Source organism: Lissotriton vulgaris, chromosome 12 (assembly GCF_964263255.1).
Source record: "Lissotriton vulgaris chromosome 12, aLisVul1.2, whole genome shotgun sequence".
In the NCBI taxonomy this organism is placed as follows: domain Eukaryota; kingdom Metazoa; phylum Chordata; class Amphibia; order Caudata; family Salamandridae; genus Lissotriton; species Lissotriton vulgaris.
Window position 1 is genome coordinate 657,714,748 of NC_141700.1, and position 16,140 is coordinate 657,730,887.

A 16,140-nucleotide genomic window follows, 5' to 3' on the forward strand; every position below is an offset into this window, starting at 1 on the left:
TCCTTTCCTCTCTGTTCATACGGATAAGATTGTGTTGCGAACAAGACCTTCCTTCTTGGCCAAGGTTGTCACGGCCTTCCACATCGGGCAGTCCATTACTTTGCCCACCTTCTTTCCGCCTCCCTCGAAAGAGGAAGAGAGGCTCCACCGTCTGGACCCAAAACGTGCACTCTCTTATTATCTAGATCGCACACGCCAGTTCCGGGTGGATGACCAACTCTTCGTTGGTTACGTGAGCGCTAAGAAGGGAAAGGCGGTGCACAAGAGGACCATCTCCCGGTGGATCATCTTGTGTATCCAGGCATGTTACTCCATGGCCAAAAAGGAGCCCCCTGCTGGATTGCGGGCTCATTCTACTCGGGCCACGGTGACTACAACTGCTCCTGGCTGGGGAGTGCCCTTGCAGGACATTTGCCAGGCAGCTACATGGACCTCGCTGCACACGTTTGCAAGACACCCCTGCCTGGACAGCCAAGTCCGGAGGGATGGCTTCTTTGGCCGTTCCGTCCTCCAGGACTTTCTGGTGTGATTATTGGTTCGCAGACCCACCACCGGGGTTGGTATTGCTGGGGTATCTATTCTAAGGTAAGGAATCTATCACTAACGTGTCTCTTTCAGATGCACAAGTTACTACTTGTGTAGCGATAGATCTGTAAGAGACATTAGTTAGTGATAGATTCCTTACCGACCCACCCATCCTCCCCGTTCTGCGAACCGATATCTAGGGTTAAGGTCATCCCCTTTCAGGGCCCTAGTTTCATGGCACCAGTGTTGGTTCTATCATGGCTCTGCGTATCTGGCACGGAAAAGCTGTGTATCAGAACTGACGTCAGCGCGCATGGGCGGCGTCTTAGTACTCCGAAGATGTCATTCCGGCGCTAACGACGCCGACGATGGACGCGGAGCCGCGGACGACGCCTACCAACGCGCAGGGGTATTGCTACGCAAAAATTTACGGATCCAGTCTGACGCCTGGGGATATTCTAAGGTAAGGAATCTATCACTAACTAATGTCTCTTACAGATATATCGTTACACAAGTAGTAACTTGTGCGTATAGCCCAGATTGATGCCACTTGTTCATTTCTGATAAGTGACTTTAGCATTCAATTGCCTAGGCAGTATGCAGAAGTGTACCCAGTTAGTTGGTTTCGCTGTACAATCGCAGTAACGTGCAGTTTGACTTTTGCACTGTAGCAATAAATGTATGCTTGGATTTCTACTTTATTAGTAAAGCTGCTTCCAACATCATGTTTTATTGAGACACTTTTATTTGCATTGGCATAAATGTGTTTGCATGTGTTAAAAATCTGAAGTGTTTTCCTGGCACACATCGGATTTTTTCCCTTGGTTTACAAAAGCAATGTTTTTTGGCACCCCACACATAGGCTTAGATATTCAGTGTTTGACTGGAATCAAAATGCCCATGATGAAGAACGTATGTTAATAGATTACCTTATTTTAGATCATAATGCTAGTCATCAATCCTGAACTCTAATCCAAAGCACAAGGTAGAGACTGATCTGGCTGAATTGAACTCGATTTACCTCAAGAGAGGATGAATTCAATCTTGTCGTTTGTCAGTACTGCCTTTTGCAGGGAGGTACCTGACTACTTACAGAGCAAGATCACTGTGAGAAGTTGGCCTGATATATAGTGCTCACTATTCTAGTGATCACTGTGTATCATACCAAACGACCCTTATTGATGATTGGTTGTAAGTCAACCTAATAGACCAGCTATCCTAGTAGCATGGACAAGAGCAGTCTTTAGGCTAAACTCTAGAGGGCGTGTTAAGCCAGCTGTTATACCATCACATATACCCCTTGAACACCAAGTGAAAGGACACCACACAAGTTGTTATGAAAATAAAAGGATATTTATTTATAACAAGTCTACCCTGATCTCTTTATTAGTCAGGGAGCTAAGCACACAACGAAACACTTACGAAAATACTTTGTCGCACAATTTACACAAATGCCCGAGGGGCACGGAAAACCATATACACTAAAAGTGGAATGCGAAATACTAGCAGGTAAGTAACAAGATCCAGAGGCTTCAGGATCGCTAGGACTACACTACTGAACCCTAAGGTTAGGAGCAGGAGGCCTAGGGAGATCGGGTGCAGAGTGTGCACTCTCACGCGGGATGCGGGACAAAGTCTATGGAGGCTAGTATTTGTAAAGTTATTGTTATCGGACGAATCCGATTAGATAGACTGAAAAAGGATCTGGACACTTAGATAGTGAACCTACGTTGGAGCACCGAAATGCTCAGGTTACCTAGCCCAGGGGCCGCGGCTGCATAGGGTTCAAAAGACGTCGGGAATCCTCGTTGTAGTCTATGGAGCCTGAAAGAAGAAGTTGCTGGCAGGCGACCAGTGGAGAAGTTCGGTGTGATTCAAGCCTGGATCGGTGATGGAGACGACCTGAAAGCAGAGGGGACTCGGTTCTTAATCACTAGCCAGTGATTGTGTGGGCACCAGGATGGCACCGGATGAAGTCACCTCGACCAGGTGAGTGGGCGACGCTGGACTCTGCTGTCCCTCGGACCAGGAGGTTTTGTCGGCCACCAGGCTGGAGGTGCGAGCTGTCCCACGAAGGGGTCTGCTGTCGGCGATGGTGGACCCAGGATTGGGGCAACAAACCTTGGCAAAGTCAAGCCCAAGCGGTGGAGTCAAGATGGCGTCTGGAGTGGACCAGGAGGGTCCGGGGTGCTCCTCTCTTGGAAGGGAGCCAGGGCCAGTCTGGAGCAACCAGACCAGCGGTGAAATCGTCGTGGTGCGTCGTCAGGAGGGCCACTAGCCAGCAGGCAAGTGACCGGACAACGCGGTGAGCAGCAAAGAGCAGAAGGGCCCCACGCAGATCTCGTGGATGCTGGGGGGGCTGGACTTCGGTGCTGGAGCTGCTCAGGGTTAGGGCTTCTCAAACTCCAAAGCACTCACTCGAGGATACCTCTGAGGTCGTGCTGGTTAAGCGTCGTGCAGTTTTGAAGATGGCCGGTCCCTCAGGTCTCGTCACACCCACAAATCTCAGCTGGGCTGATGATGCAGGTAGAGGTCAGAGATGCCAGGGAATCCGGGTCTCGTCGAGCTGGGCAGTCTTGATCCGGAGGATGGACTTACAGCAAACCCCGATGCTTAGATGGTGCCTGCGGGTGCAGGGTGGCTACTCCTTAGCCACAAGGGAGAGTCTTCAGAAAAAGTCAAGAGTCCTTTCGTGGAAAGTAGTCAAGATTCAGAATTATCTAAATTGGGAAGGGGGCCTGCTCCTACCTTTATTCTAAAAAAAGGGGCTGGCACACGACTAGGTCCTGCCCATGGGTGGGACCAGGAGGGGGGTGGTTACACCCCTCTCCCTTGTCCGGACTTTCCCCAGCTTAGGGGCTGGTGCGCCCCTGGAACTGGTTTAAGCCGGCATATGCACAGTGAGCACCGGGGGTGCCATTTGCAGCCACCTTCCTCTCAGCCCTGCCTACCTGGGATACACAAAACCCTGTCTGGGATGGTGCTAGCACCGCCCCTGACAGGAAACCCTTTGTCCAAGCTCTCCTCGCTGGAAGGACTCCCAGCAGCAGGAGGTCAGACTTGTGTCTGTGGTGGCAGCATCCATTTTGTGATGCTGAGGCTCGAGTTAACTTTAACCGGGGTTCACAGTTACATACATGTCGTGTCCCTCTAGAAGGGTGGAATGCTAACCCCGTCGCCAGAATTGGCGAGGGGTTAGTTTTCCAGTTCGTATGACACCTTACTCGACATGTTTTGATAAAGCGATACCAAAGTTGGCAAATAACCGCGAGGATTATAATGCACTTTAGAGTATATGGTACGTGTTATCATGGAACAGCTATTAGGACTTGGTTCCGCAAGCTGCAAATGGGCTCGGCTCATGCCAGAGCACCATCTCACATAATTCCAAGCACTCTGCCTTCAGGATTGTTAAGGCCTGCCATAGGAGTGACTGATAGGAATATATGTGTCTATTTTAGGGTTAGATATAGGAATACTATATATAAAGCAAAGGGTGAGTACACCACCTTGCCCCAGCTGTCGTGCAGCCAGTTGTGTCAGATTTGGATGGCCAGCCAGGGGTGGCATAATACATGCTGCAGCCCCTGGTAGGCCCTGGGTACACCTATGCCCTGGATACCTAAGGTATGCTGTACAGTGACTGATAAGGTGACTCAGTATCCAATTAGATATGTACCTAGGGTACATGAAATCCATTTTACAGAGAGAGCAGTGGGCCTGGGGCCCTGAATAGCAGGGTCCCAGGTCAACTAAGTCGAAAAACCAGAAAAACACCAGGCAAAAAGTTGGGGGTAACCATAGTCAGATATCCACCTTCCTACAATCACCAAATATGTGTGAGGTTAAATTGATGGTCTCCCAGTCACTTCTCACTTTAGTATCCAACGCTTCTGAGCACTCGTTTCGAGTAAATAGTGTTATGTTATTGGGAATTGCTGCTCATTGAAAACCACTTTGCCTTACTTATATTCCTGGAAATGACTCCTCATTCATGCGATCTTCATTACCAGACATAAGCACTCACTGAATTGCCCTGCCCATGCGCTGGACCCCAGAGCACGTTTTACAAAAAAAATGATATATTCCTGAAAATGCCTCTTTTCTCTGCTTCTATAAAAACCTGCTAATATTTCTGTCATATCCTGTGGCCATTGACAGCCACATTCCTAAAGCTACCTGTGCAGCTTGTATCACAATATAATTTCTATAGCAACATATTTCTTTACCTTTTCATTTGCCCATAAAATGTGTTTTACAACAAAGCTAGTCAAGACACCTAGTCAGTTTCGCACCAAAATGACTACTTATGCAGCTGTTAGTTCTGCATGTCTTTCTGATTCATTCAAACCCTTTTGATTGCATGTTTCATGCTAACCCATTGAGAGACCACCTTATCAGTAGACCATAATTTTGTTATGGTTATATCTCATGCATACGCCATTTAAAATGTTGTTCTCTTTAAAACCCTGTATTAATTAGGAAATATAACTCTAACATTTATTCTTGTTTTACCAAATCCTTCACCATTTTCCACAGGACATGTTACTCATAGCTCAAACCTTTGTTGCATGTATCATGTTCTTGAATGTGCACGTCTGTATGCTATTGTTTCACTGGTTTATCATTTTTATCTAGAGCTACATGTGGATATAGAACAGTTGACCCACCAGACGCATCGAGACGGTAGTTCCTCTTCAGAATATTCCAGCTCTCCTTCGAGTCCCAGAGTAATTCAGGCCAGAGAAGAGAGCTTTGACAGCACTGAGGATACAGAAAGACGTAAGGAAACAAAAGAAGTGTGTGTGTGTGTATGTGTGTAGTTAAGCCACAGGTACAAATATAGCAAAATATTAATATTTTTTATTTCTGTTCCCATAGAGGGACCTGAAAGGGAAAAGCCAATCATTCTGATGAATCACTTCACCTCCAACTCCATTCGCCCCACGGCTCAGGTTCTACCAGTACAAAATGACACTGGCTCAACTTCTTCCAATCACCACCCGCTGCAAATGGTGAAAGTAGTGTCCTCACACATTGCCCCCGTTCATGTAATGAATTCAGTGCACAAGTCTGATAGAGTAAACACGGACATGAAGCTACATTCTTCCTCTATGCACTCATTCTTGCCGTTGGAAGAAAGGGGCAAGGCATCTCCGGGGCCGAGAAGCAGCATTAAGGTTGAAAAGAGCTTAGGAAATATTATCATGGATATGTCTGCACAATCCTCCGTACCAGTTCTTTCTGGGGTTCCTGAAAATGCCTCTGGAACAACATGTGTTAACTTTGGAATGCGGACTAAAGTCATTCGATCTTCCACACTTGACCGAATAAATAAACCAGGTCATCAACAAATTGTTGAAAGCAGTACTGCTAATACCATGCCGTCTAGTACAGTCTTCCATGTTGCACGTCCATCAATAAAATTGCTTGTTTCGTCAGCTCCTTCTGATTCTTCAACTGTTAGACAATCATCATGCTCCAGCAACATGCAAAGTGTCTCCCCAGCAGTAATAAAACCCCGGACTACATTGTATGCAGCCAACACCAAAGTTGCCTTTTCAGGGGTAAGCAGTATGCCTGTAGCCCCAATTCCTGGAAGTTTTTGCTCAAACAGCAATACTGCTTCTTCTAGCAGTCATCCAGCAACATCCTTTGCAAATGTGGCAAATTCACAAAGCTGTCCTTCTCCTAGTTCTAGTCCCACACTGTCCTCTGTTGGTGAGAATAGTTTATATAGCGGTAGTGGAGCTTCTGTGAGTGTTGCAGTGCCGAATCAGACGACTCATAACCATCATCATCAGCAACAGCAAACAGGATGTACGGTGTGTAGTTCATGTGGTTGTAGTGGTAACTGTGGCACTCCTGGGATGGCTGTAAATTATGCAAATTATTTTCAGCATCCATTTTCTGCACCTTCCATGTTTTCATTCCCATTTTTGCCCTTCAGCCCTTTATGCAGCAATGGCTACATTAATGCTCACCAGTACAATAGCAACCCAACATTTCCCATGGTACATTCTGCTTACAACAGTAGCTTGAACAGTACAGACTCTGTGTTAAGCGGCCAGTCCAACTTTGCAGTCCCCCCTTTTCAGAATTTTTTGACTGGGACAGCAGGAGTGTACCAGCCACAGGGAATAATGGCAAGTCCTAACAGTACAGGCCTTAAAAAAAATGGTAATCTTTCATGTTATAACTGTGGGTCCAGTGGTCACAGAGCACAGGATTGTAAGCAGCCAACAATGGATTTCAATCAACAAGGTAAGAATCTGTTTCTTGGTCTGTTTAAAAAAATATTTTCCAATCTGCATATATTTTCTTAAGTTGTAAAAAACAATAGTTGTAGTATGGATGAAGAACAACATAGTTTTTGCATGTGGGGCTTTGCTTTCTTCACTGGTGCTGCACTTACTTTCCAGCCATTGACTCTATGCACATCGACTCGGCTTCATCTCTTCTATGACCTTTTCTCTGCTCAGCTGGGTTAGAACACACTCATTTTATGCTTAGTACATCTCACTGGTTTTTGTCGCTGTCCCCATTGTGGTCAATACCTGAATTTAGGAATAACACCTTTTGCTAATATGTTTAAGAGCCCACAAGCTGGATGAACTGAATTACAAGTGCTTCTCTTATTTTTGTTGTTGTTTGTACTGGTATTTACAACCACAGAAAACCCACCCACATCCCTGCCTTGTTTAGTGGGGGAAGCCTTATTGAAAATGAATTGTCTTGGAAAAAAAGCTTGCAAGGCCTGCGTGTGGAAGGCGAAGCATGCCGCTTCTTTTAAAGATTAACCTATTTTGGGCTGGCCATAAATGTTCTCTCCTGATCTCTCACCCGCTGTACAGTATGACGAATAACTTGTACCTTTTTGATGATGCTAAAGGAACACGTTTAGATTTTATTTTTAATTTACAAGGCGTGTAGATGGCTTAGTCACAGTACTGAATTATCTGTCCACGTTTTCAGAATGATCTTTTTGTGACTCTTTGATTTCTGAGTTTCCTCACTGGCAGATCATTTTTACACTACAAACATTGCTTTCTCGATTGCTTAAGAGGCATTCTAAACGCACAGATTGAAAACAAAAATACTCGTTTTAACTGTATTTTAGTTTGGACCACACCAAATTGGGATTTGTTATTTATTTCGCTGTTATGCATTTGCACCAATTATACTTTTAACTGTTTCTTCTACTAACAAGATAATACAAAAATTGGCATTTTTCAACACAAAAGTGCTATGTACTCCAAACCACCCTTATTTATTTCAAGGACTTGTGGTTTTCTTTTTAGGAGCCTTCAGTGATTCTGGCTGGATTTTTCTCTCCCTTCATCTTTAAGTACTATCATCGTCTTGCATCTTTCCATTGTAGTCCTGATATAGTATTGTTTTACCACTATTTGGGGAAGTTATTGTATTGGAAGTCAGTTTTACACATTTACCTGCAATCCAAATCTATGCAAATTCAAATTAGTCTTAATTCGATCATGAATATTCATAAAAGACACATAGCACAATACAGGGCAATACAAATACACAATAACTTGTCCTAAAAAGATGTTAAACAGCTCATCGAATTATTTTAAAATTCTAAGCACATGTCAGCAATAAAATGAATATAAAATAATTATATATCCTTTTCTCTAAAAACCCAGATAAACATAAAAGAAACATTATATGCATATTACAAAGTTTTAGCAGCAAATTTCATTCTTATGAGCAAGTAGATTGAAGAAGCTAAGAACATAGTGCACTCAGCATTATCATGTTACGTAGACCCCTGCAAACTAGTCCTTCTAAGGGCCCACGTCCAACTCCAGAACTTGTCCTTACCTATAACTATGACTTCACTAGTATCGGTTTTTAGGATACGCAAAGACTATTGAGAAGATCTTGTGCCTAGTAAAGTACAAACCGGCTTGAGCCATTTATGACGAGGGCCCTTGTAAGCAGGGCACACAAATGAAACATGCAATAAGGTCTCTTCCTCACATGGGCAGAAATAACATTTGGTGTCTTGATTGGTCCCCCATTTTTTAGTAAAAGATTTTAGGGGAAGAGAGAGCCCACTCTAAATTGATGGTAGAGTTTCCTGTCACCTGGGCTAGTAATGGTGTCCCAGTAGGCCTCCAGCCTGAATTCTATTTTGTGATCCAAAAGGTACCAGTTAAGGAAGAAACGTTCACCCGAGACAAAGACTTTTGGATAACCATATCCCTATATAGGGCTTTAAAACCTGTTTTTGAGGGGAAATCATTCCCTTCAGGGTCCTCCCAGAGGTGGACGAGGCCGGTTTCCGATAGGGTGCCTTGATCTTTTGCAGCCATGTGATTTTGTTAGATTTGTCAGCATCTCTTGTGTGCTTAACTGCTTGTGCATAAGGAGCTAACTCCGGGGTAGTCCAAAGCCTTCGCCAATAGGCGAGAGGTCTAAAGCCCGCAGCTTCCTCAAACGAGATACAACCCAGATCTGCAAGTAGTGGTCTGAGTGGTGTCGATTGTGGGAGGCCGGTCAGTGCCCTCAGAAACCTGTTTTATACTTGGACTAATGGAACTAGATTTTCGAAGCCTGAAAGTTCAGCGCCATAAATAATTGAGGCTCTGACCTTCCCTTGATAGATAGTTATAGCCAGAGCTACTGGTTTAGTTTGGGATAATCCGTGTTATCCAGTATTATGGGTGTTTTTCATAGATTCACATCCCTGAATCATTCCCCGTCGTCGGGATGGGAGTCCCTGGTACATAAATAAAGTAATGTCCTATAGACATATAGAGAATAGTAGGCTAAAGGCCTCACATTGGTAACATATCCATGTCCTTTTGTAAAAAGGACCAAACTCTAGAGAAGAGCCAATCTGCTGTCACCTCCCTCTAGAACCCTCCTGGCAGGAGCCTCAGTCCCTCAGATTTTCTACTGCATGTTGTGCTAAGGAAGTCTCCCCTGAGTTCTGCTCAGGTTTGTTTCTTCACAGCTTTTTCTTCAGTATTTTGGAATATTTTCCTGTTTTTCCTCAAGTAAAAGCTATACACTATGGCTGACACTCCAAAGAAGGGTCTCTTTAGAGCCTGTGGCTCTTGTGGTAAGAAAAGACTACACATTGATGACCAACATAAGGACTGCCTGTACTGCCTATACCCAGATCATTCTGCTAAGGACTGCCAGGTATGTCGAACCTTTTCAACTAAGACCCTCAAAGATCGAGAAGGACGCCTTTTAATCTGGCTCCAAAGGCTTAAAGATAGAGATAACTTGGATTCCTCTGAGGAAAGTGAATGTTCTTCAATCTCCTTAAAATGATCTCTGAAAAGGCCAAGGGTAGCTTCCCCTAGCCCCTTGGACACTCCTCAAAAAAAGACATCAAAAAAGTCTTCAGAGGCTATGTCAAAAACAGCTTCTGAGAAAGAGGTTCACACCTTCAAGAAGCCTGTACTGTCGACGACGACAATATTGTCGACGACCTCTTCAGCGACGAAAAAAGCAGTGTCTCCTGCTTATGTGTCTAAGTTGACGACGACAGCCTCGACGACGACGGCATTGTCGTCATTATCATCGACGGCGACGACCCCATCGACGACAGCGGGTGAGGCTTTATCGTCTACAGTAGTAATCAAGAGATCATCGTCGACGCCCAAGATCCCGTCGACGATAGCCTCGACGACGAGATCATCACCGTCGACGAAAGCCCCGTCAACGAAGGCCTCGTTGTCGAAGACACCGCCGACGAAGGCACTGTCGACGGCAGGAACATCTATACCGTCGACGACGGCCCCATCGACGACAGCTTCACGGGCTATGGCAACTGTCGACACTACTCTGTCGACGAGGATTGATTCTGGCTTCCAAACAGCTTCTGTGCGTCTAAAGATCACGAGAAAGACGCTGACCCCGGAGTTAACTTCTCCTAGCCGTGTGCAACTATTGCCACCAGCATGTCTCCTTCAAGGTGAGGATTATAACGACGGGGATATGTTCCAGTTGGCAACTAGCCCCTCAGAACTGCATGTTAAATGCCAGAGCTCAGATGAGGAGGATGTTCAGGAAGAGGTAGTTAATCCACCACCTACACCTATGGTCTGTCTTCCAGCATCCCTAGTTACAGATTTGCAATACCTCATCCAGGATTACAAGCAGAGGTTCCCAGAATCGCCGGCTCCTCCAACTTCCACGGCAGCTCCATCACCAAGACCGCGACCCCCGCCCTTAACCATTCAAAAGGAACGGGTGGATTTGCCAGGTCCTCAATCTTCTGATGAAGAAGAAGAGGAGAAACAGCAAGAAGAAGGTGAATTGCAGGACGATCAATCTGTCCATGAGGACTGGGAGGATTACGTCATACCTTCGCCAGCATCTCTAGTGCCCGCAACCTCGGATTCTCCACCGGTTGACATCGGCGGTTTCCATAATGTGGTGGAAAGGGCCACTAAGCGCTTACAAATTACTATGGATTCCCAGGAGCAGGACTGTTTCCTGTACGATTTCAAGGAACCTCTCAAAAATCAACAAGGTCAATTCCTATTATTGATTATCTTTGGACACAGGGCGTTCAGGTTATGCAGAATCCCGCCTCTGTTTCGCCAGTGATCCCTCGATTGGACAAAAAGTACAAAGCTCCAAATACGGCACCGGATTCGGTGATGACGCAGGCGGCCCCAAAGAGCTCCAGAAATCCTTCATCTCCTTTATCGGCTCCACCTGATAAAGACGGAAGAAAGTTGGACAACATTGGGAAACGGTTTTCCTCAATGCCGGCAATGACCGTCAAGGCAGCAAATGCCCTAGCATTTCTTGGGCGTTATAATAGACAATTGTGGGCAGATATAGCCCCATACCTGTCTGAATTACCTGACTCGTCCAAAGAGGATGTAAAGAAAATACTACTGGAGGGTGAAACATCCACATCGGAGATTGTAGACTGTGCAATGGAAGTTGCTATGACAGGATTCCGCCAACTGGCTGGAGCAGCGGTTTTGAGGCGCCAAGGATGGCTAAAAGCAACCTCATTCCGTCCTGAGGTGCATACAAAGATTTTGGATATGCCATATGACGGCCAACTATTATTTGGCCCCAAAATTGACGAGGCTCTACAAAATATAAAAAAAAGGACACAGACACTGCAAGAGCCCTGGGCACACTCCAATATAAAAATCAGTCCTTTCGGGGGAAACAGAGGAAGAGGTCAATCTTCCTACAAAGGAGGTTTTCAATACAGGTCCTCTTACTCTTCCAACCAGAGTAGGCCCCAGTACTAGCAACGCCAGCAGCAACAAGGCCAACAATCCTCGTATGGAAAGTCGTCCTTTCGGGATAGAGGACAAAGGAGAAACAACGGACGCAGACAATGACTTGTTTATTCAGCCAGTCCAAAAAAATTACCCATTTTCTGCAAAATTGGAAGATAATTACTACGGACCGTTGGGTCCTTAAATTAATACAATTCGGCCATTCTATGGAATTCATACGCACCCATCCACAAACTCCGCCTCGCCCAATGCATCACAAAAACCTACGGCTGCTTCTACGAGAAATCTCTGTTATGCAGCAGAAAGGAGCAATAGAGAAGGTACCACCTTCTCAAAGGGGAAAAGGATTTCTGATAGATACATCTGCCGTGTGGATTCCTCACCTTGTGAATATCCCCCTTGCGTCAGCAACATTCGGAAATTGTTTTGTAGCCTCGCGCCGACGTGGACTCGGACGTCATAGAGACACAACATCGCTCGCGACTCCGCTGACGTCACCGACGCCTACAATAGGCCCACGCCGGCGTGATGACATCAGTTCCCTTTTTTCCGCGTCGTCGACGCTAACGGTTTAACGGGTTACTCTGTAGCTTCTAGTATCCTATTACTTTGTTTCCTCGATTCTCCATTCTCTGACCTTTTTGCTCGATTGTCATGTCGACAAAGAAGGCAGGGTTTAAGCCTTGTAGAGAATGTGGGAAGATGATGTCCGTTACGGACCTTCACCAAGACTGCATATGGTGTTTGAGCTCGGATCACGACGTTGAAGGTTGTTCATCGTGCCAGAAGATGAATCCGAAGGCTCTTCGAGAGCGGGAATCGAAGCTCCTGGTGGCCAAGCTTAAAGCAAGTAAGGTTAGAAAGTCTTCGAAGCACTCGAAGAGATCGAAGTCGAGATCCAGGTCGAGGTCTCGTGAGGCGTCGGCCTCGAAGTCTTTGTCTGACCACGCTTCCGGTTCTCGGAAAAAACATAAGACGAGGAGGCATGAATCCCGTCATCATTCAGGGGATAAGTCTGGTTCAAGATCAAGGTCTCCCAGGAGGGTGAAGTCGAAGGTGATTCCTCCACATGTGTCGGATCATGAAGGTGAGGCTTCGCCTTCGGAGTCGGTGGCCCATTCTCCGACTCCGGTTCCGGATCCGGCTCCGTCTCCGGCTCTGGCTCCGGCTCATTCTCCGACTCCCGATGACGCCGATGGAGCTCCTGTTGAGGGAGAGTCTTCGAATCCTGTTAAAGAAACAGATTCAAACCTACCTCGTGGTCATCCTGAGCATCCACCATTCCCGACACCAGGTCAGGACCCTTCCGCGTTTTTAAACGCGATGTATGGTGTTTTCTCTAGATCATGGTTCCCATCTGGTGCGCCTTCGGGTCCCATGGGTCCTATTGCCTTTAATTTGGGTGTTCCTCACTCATATGCTCCGGCACCATTCATGCCGTTCATGCCAACCCCAACTCCGCTTTGGCAGTACCAAGCTCCACCAGGGTCGTAGCCGGTATCGACGCCGGCCCGCCCGAAGTCGATGACTCCGGCTCCGACGTCACCGGCTCCAAGCAAGTCTATGGATCCTCCTTCCAAGCCCTCGGATTCGGTTCCGAAGTCGGCTCCGGCGCCGTCGGATTCGGCTTTGGATTCGGCTGCACTTCGAGTCAAATTCAGGTCTCGAAGAGAAGCTCAACGTCTGCTTGAACAACAGAGGGTTGATGAGTCTTCTTCTGACATGGAGGAAGGTGAGCTGGATGGGGGCAGTTTCGACGACCTTGCAGAGGCAAGTGGTCTCGAGTTTTCCCCGGAATGGTCTTTGCCTTCGGGATCTGATACTCCCGCCAGGGATGTTCAACCGTATCATGTAGTCATGAAGAAGGCGGCTGGACTTTTGGGTTTGTCTTTGCCTACTGTCGGATTTAAGTCGAATTTACTGACTGAGGTTCTTCATTCTCCAAGTCAGGCAGTGGAGCCTTTACTTCCATTTAATGAAGCCTTAAAGGAACCCATTATGGAGGTATGGAAAAAGCCTGCAGTTTCCAAGAACGTGGCTAGGAGGTATAGGGTGGCTCCTGAGGACCCTGCATTCTTGTCATCACACCCGTCTCCTGAGAGCTTGGTGATTCAGGCTGCATGTTCTAAAAAGTCGATTGGGGCTTTTCCGCAGGTGCCTGGCGACAAAGAGGCCAAGAAACAGGACCAAATAGCTAAAAAGACTTTTTCTTCGGCTAGTATGGCACTGAAATCTACTAATGCCACTTGCCTTATGGGTAGATACATTCATGCTCTAATGGACTCTATGCGTTCATTAATCCCTAAGGTTCCAGAGGATAGCAGAAAAGACTTTGAGGAAGCCTTGTCGGATTCTCAAGCTGCTGCCCGTCAAGTCATCCAAAGCGGGCTTGATACTGCGGATTCTGTGGCGAGGATCATGGGCACAGCGGTTGCCACTAGGCGTTCAGCCTTGTTGAAGTCATCCGATTTTTCAACTGATGTGCAGTCTGCTTTATTGGATTTGCCTTTTGATGGTGAGGGGCTCTTTGGGAGAAAAGCAGATGCGGCCTTGGAAAGATCTCTTGGTCTTCAGGTCAGAGGCTCTACAACCAGGAAATTTAGAGGTTTTGGCCGCTCCTTTCGTACATATAGACAAGGGCAGCAGCAACAGCAACAACAGCAGCAGCAGCAGAATACCTTGTATAGATCATACAGGGGGAAGCAGAGAGCACGTCCTCGAGGGAGTCAGCCCAATTCCTCCTCTACCTCCACCAACCCCCCAGCCACAGAAAAGCAGCCCTAGATCCGCCATTCAGGATCATGTAGGCCCAGTGGGAGGCCGGCTTACCCACTTTCTACGAGATTGGGAATCGGTTACATCAGATCTTTGGGTTCTCAATCTCGTAGAAAATGGGTATGCCCTTCCCTTTCGGGAATTCCCTCCCAATTACCCTCCTTGCCAAGGGTATTGCTCAGAGGAACATCTGTTTCTCCTTCAGGAGGAAGTCCAAACTCTATTGAGGAAAGGTGCAATAGAGGTGGTCCCAGAGCGGGAAAGGGGTCAGGGATGCTACTCCCGGTATTTCCTGATTCCCAAGAAGGATGGCAGGCTTCGTCCTATCCTGGATCTCAGGATCTTGAATTTTTACCTGAAGCAGGAGAAATTCAAGATGCTCACCCTTGCTCAGGTTCTTCAGGCTCTGCTGGAAGAAGACTGGATGGTGTCGCTCGACTTGCAGGATGCGTATTTCCACATCCCCATCCTGAAGTCGCACAGGAAGTATCTCCGTTTTACGGTGGGATCGCAGCACTATCAGTTTGCGGTCCTCCCGATTGGACTTACTACTGCGCCTCGAGTCTTCACCAAGGTGATGGCAGTGGTGGCGGCGCATCTCAGAAGATCGGGGATTCCTGTATTCCTCTATCTGGACGACTGGCTGATCAAAGCGGAGTCGTCGGAGATTGTGCTTCATCATCTGCAGGAGACAACCCAGTTGTTGTACAGGTTGGGTTTTTCGATAAATGTACCCAAATCTCACCTGGTGCCCTCCCAGCGCAACCTGTTCATTGGTGCTGTACTGGACACAACTGTATGTCGTGCATTCCCTCCACCTCAAAGGATTCGCGACATACAGGAAATGGTCCCTTTATTTTTCAATGGAGCGGTTGTTCTGGTCCTGAAGGTCCTTCGCCTGCTCGGTCTGATGGCTTCTTGCATTCTCCTGGTCAACCATGCACGCTGGCACATGAGGGCACTCCAGTGGTACCTCCGCAGGCAGTGGTATCAGCACAACGGAGATCTCAGGGAGTCAGTGAAGATCTCCGGAGAAACTGCAGCGGATCTGTCTTGGTGGGGCGTGGAAGGCAACCTGTCTCAGGGGAAGCCTTTTCATCTGCCTCCTCCGGTGGCCACGGTGATTTCGGATGCATCCACTCTAGGGTGGGGTGCTCATCTGGGGGATCTGGAGGTCAAGGGTCTTTGGTCTCCAGAGGAAAGGTTGCTTCACATCAACCTTCTAGAATTGCGGGCGATTCGTTTAGCGCTCAAGGCCTTCCTCCCTTCCCTTCGCGGTCAGTCAGTTCAAGTCCTGACGGACAACACGACCGCGATGTGGTACATCAACAAACAGGGAGAAGTGGGATCGCAGTGTCTCTGCAGGGAGGCAGTGAGTCTCTGGTCCTGGGTTCAGGACCATCAGATTTGTCTGATGGCAAATCATCTGGCCGGGGTTCTGAACGTTCGGGCAGACGGTCTCAGTCGGCAGTTCTCTGCCGACCACGAGTGGAGGCTTCACCCGGAGGTGGTTCACAGCATCTTTCAGATGTGGGGGACTCCTCGGGTGGACCTGTTTGCCACTCGCGAGGATGCTCACTGCCCGTCATTC

At 47.2% G+C, this 16,140-nt stretch overlaps 1 protein-coding gene across 2 annotated transcripts in view; it reads left to right on the forward strand.

Moving 5' to 3' along the window:
* ZCCHC14 (zinc finger CCHC-type containing 14) overlaps positions 1–16,140 on the forward strand; it is a 749,748-nt gene that overhangs the window by 612,484 nt on the left and 121,124 nt on the right. For both annotated transcript variants that reach the window (XM_086945829.1, XM_086945830.1), the window contains exons 11-12: positions 5,164–5,307; positions 5,407–6,789. In XM_086945829.1, coding sequence (XP_086801955.1) covers positions 5,164–5,307; positions 5,407–6,789 — 1,527 coding nt within the window. The remainder of the gene's footprint in view (positions 1–5,163; positions 5,308–5,406; positions 6,790–16,140) is intronic.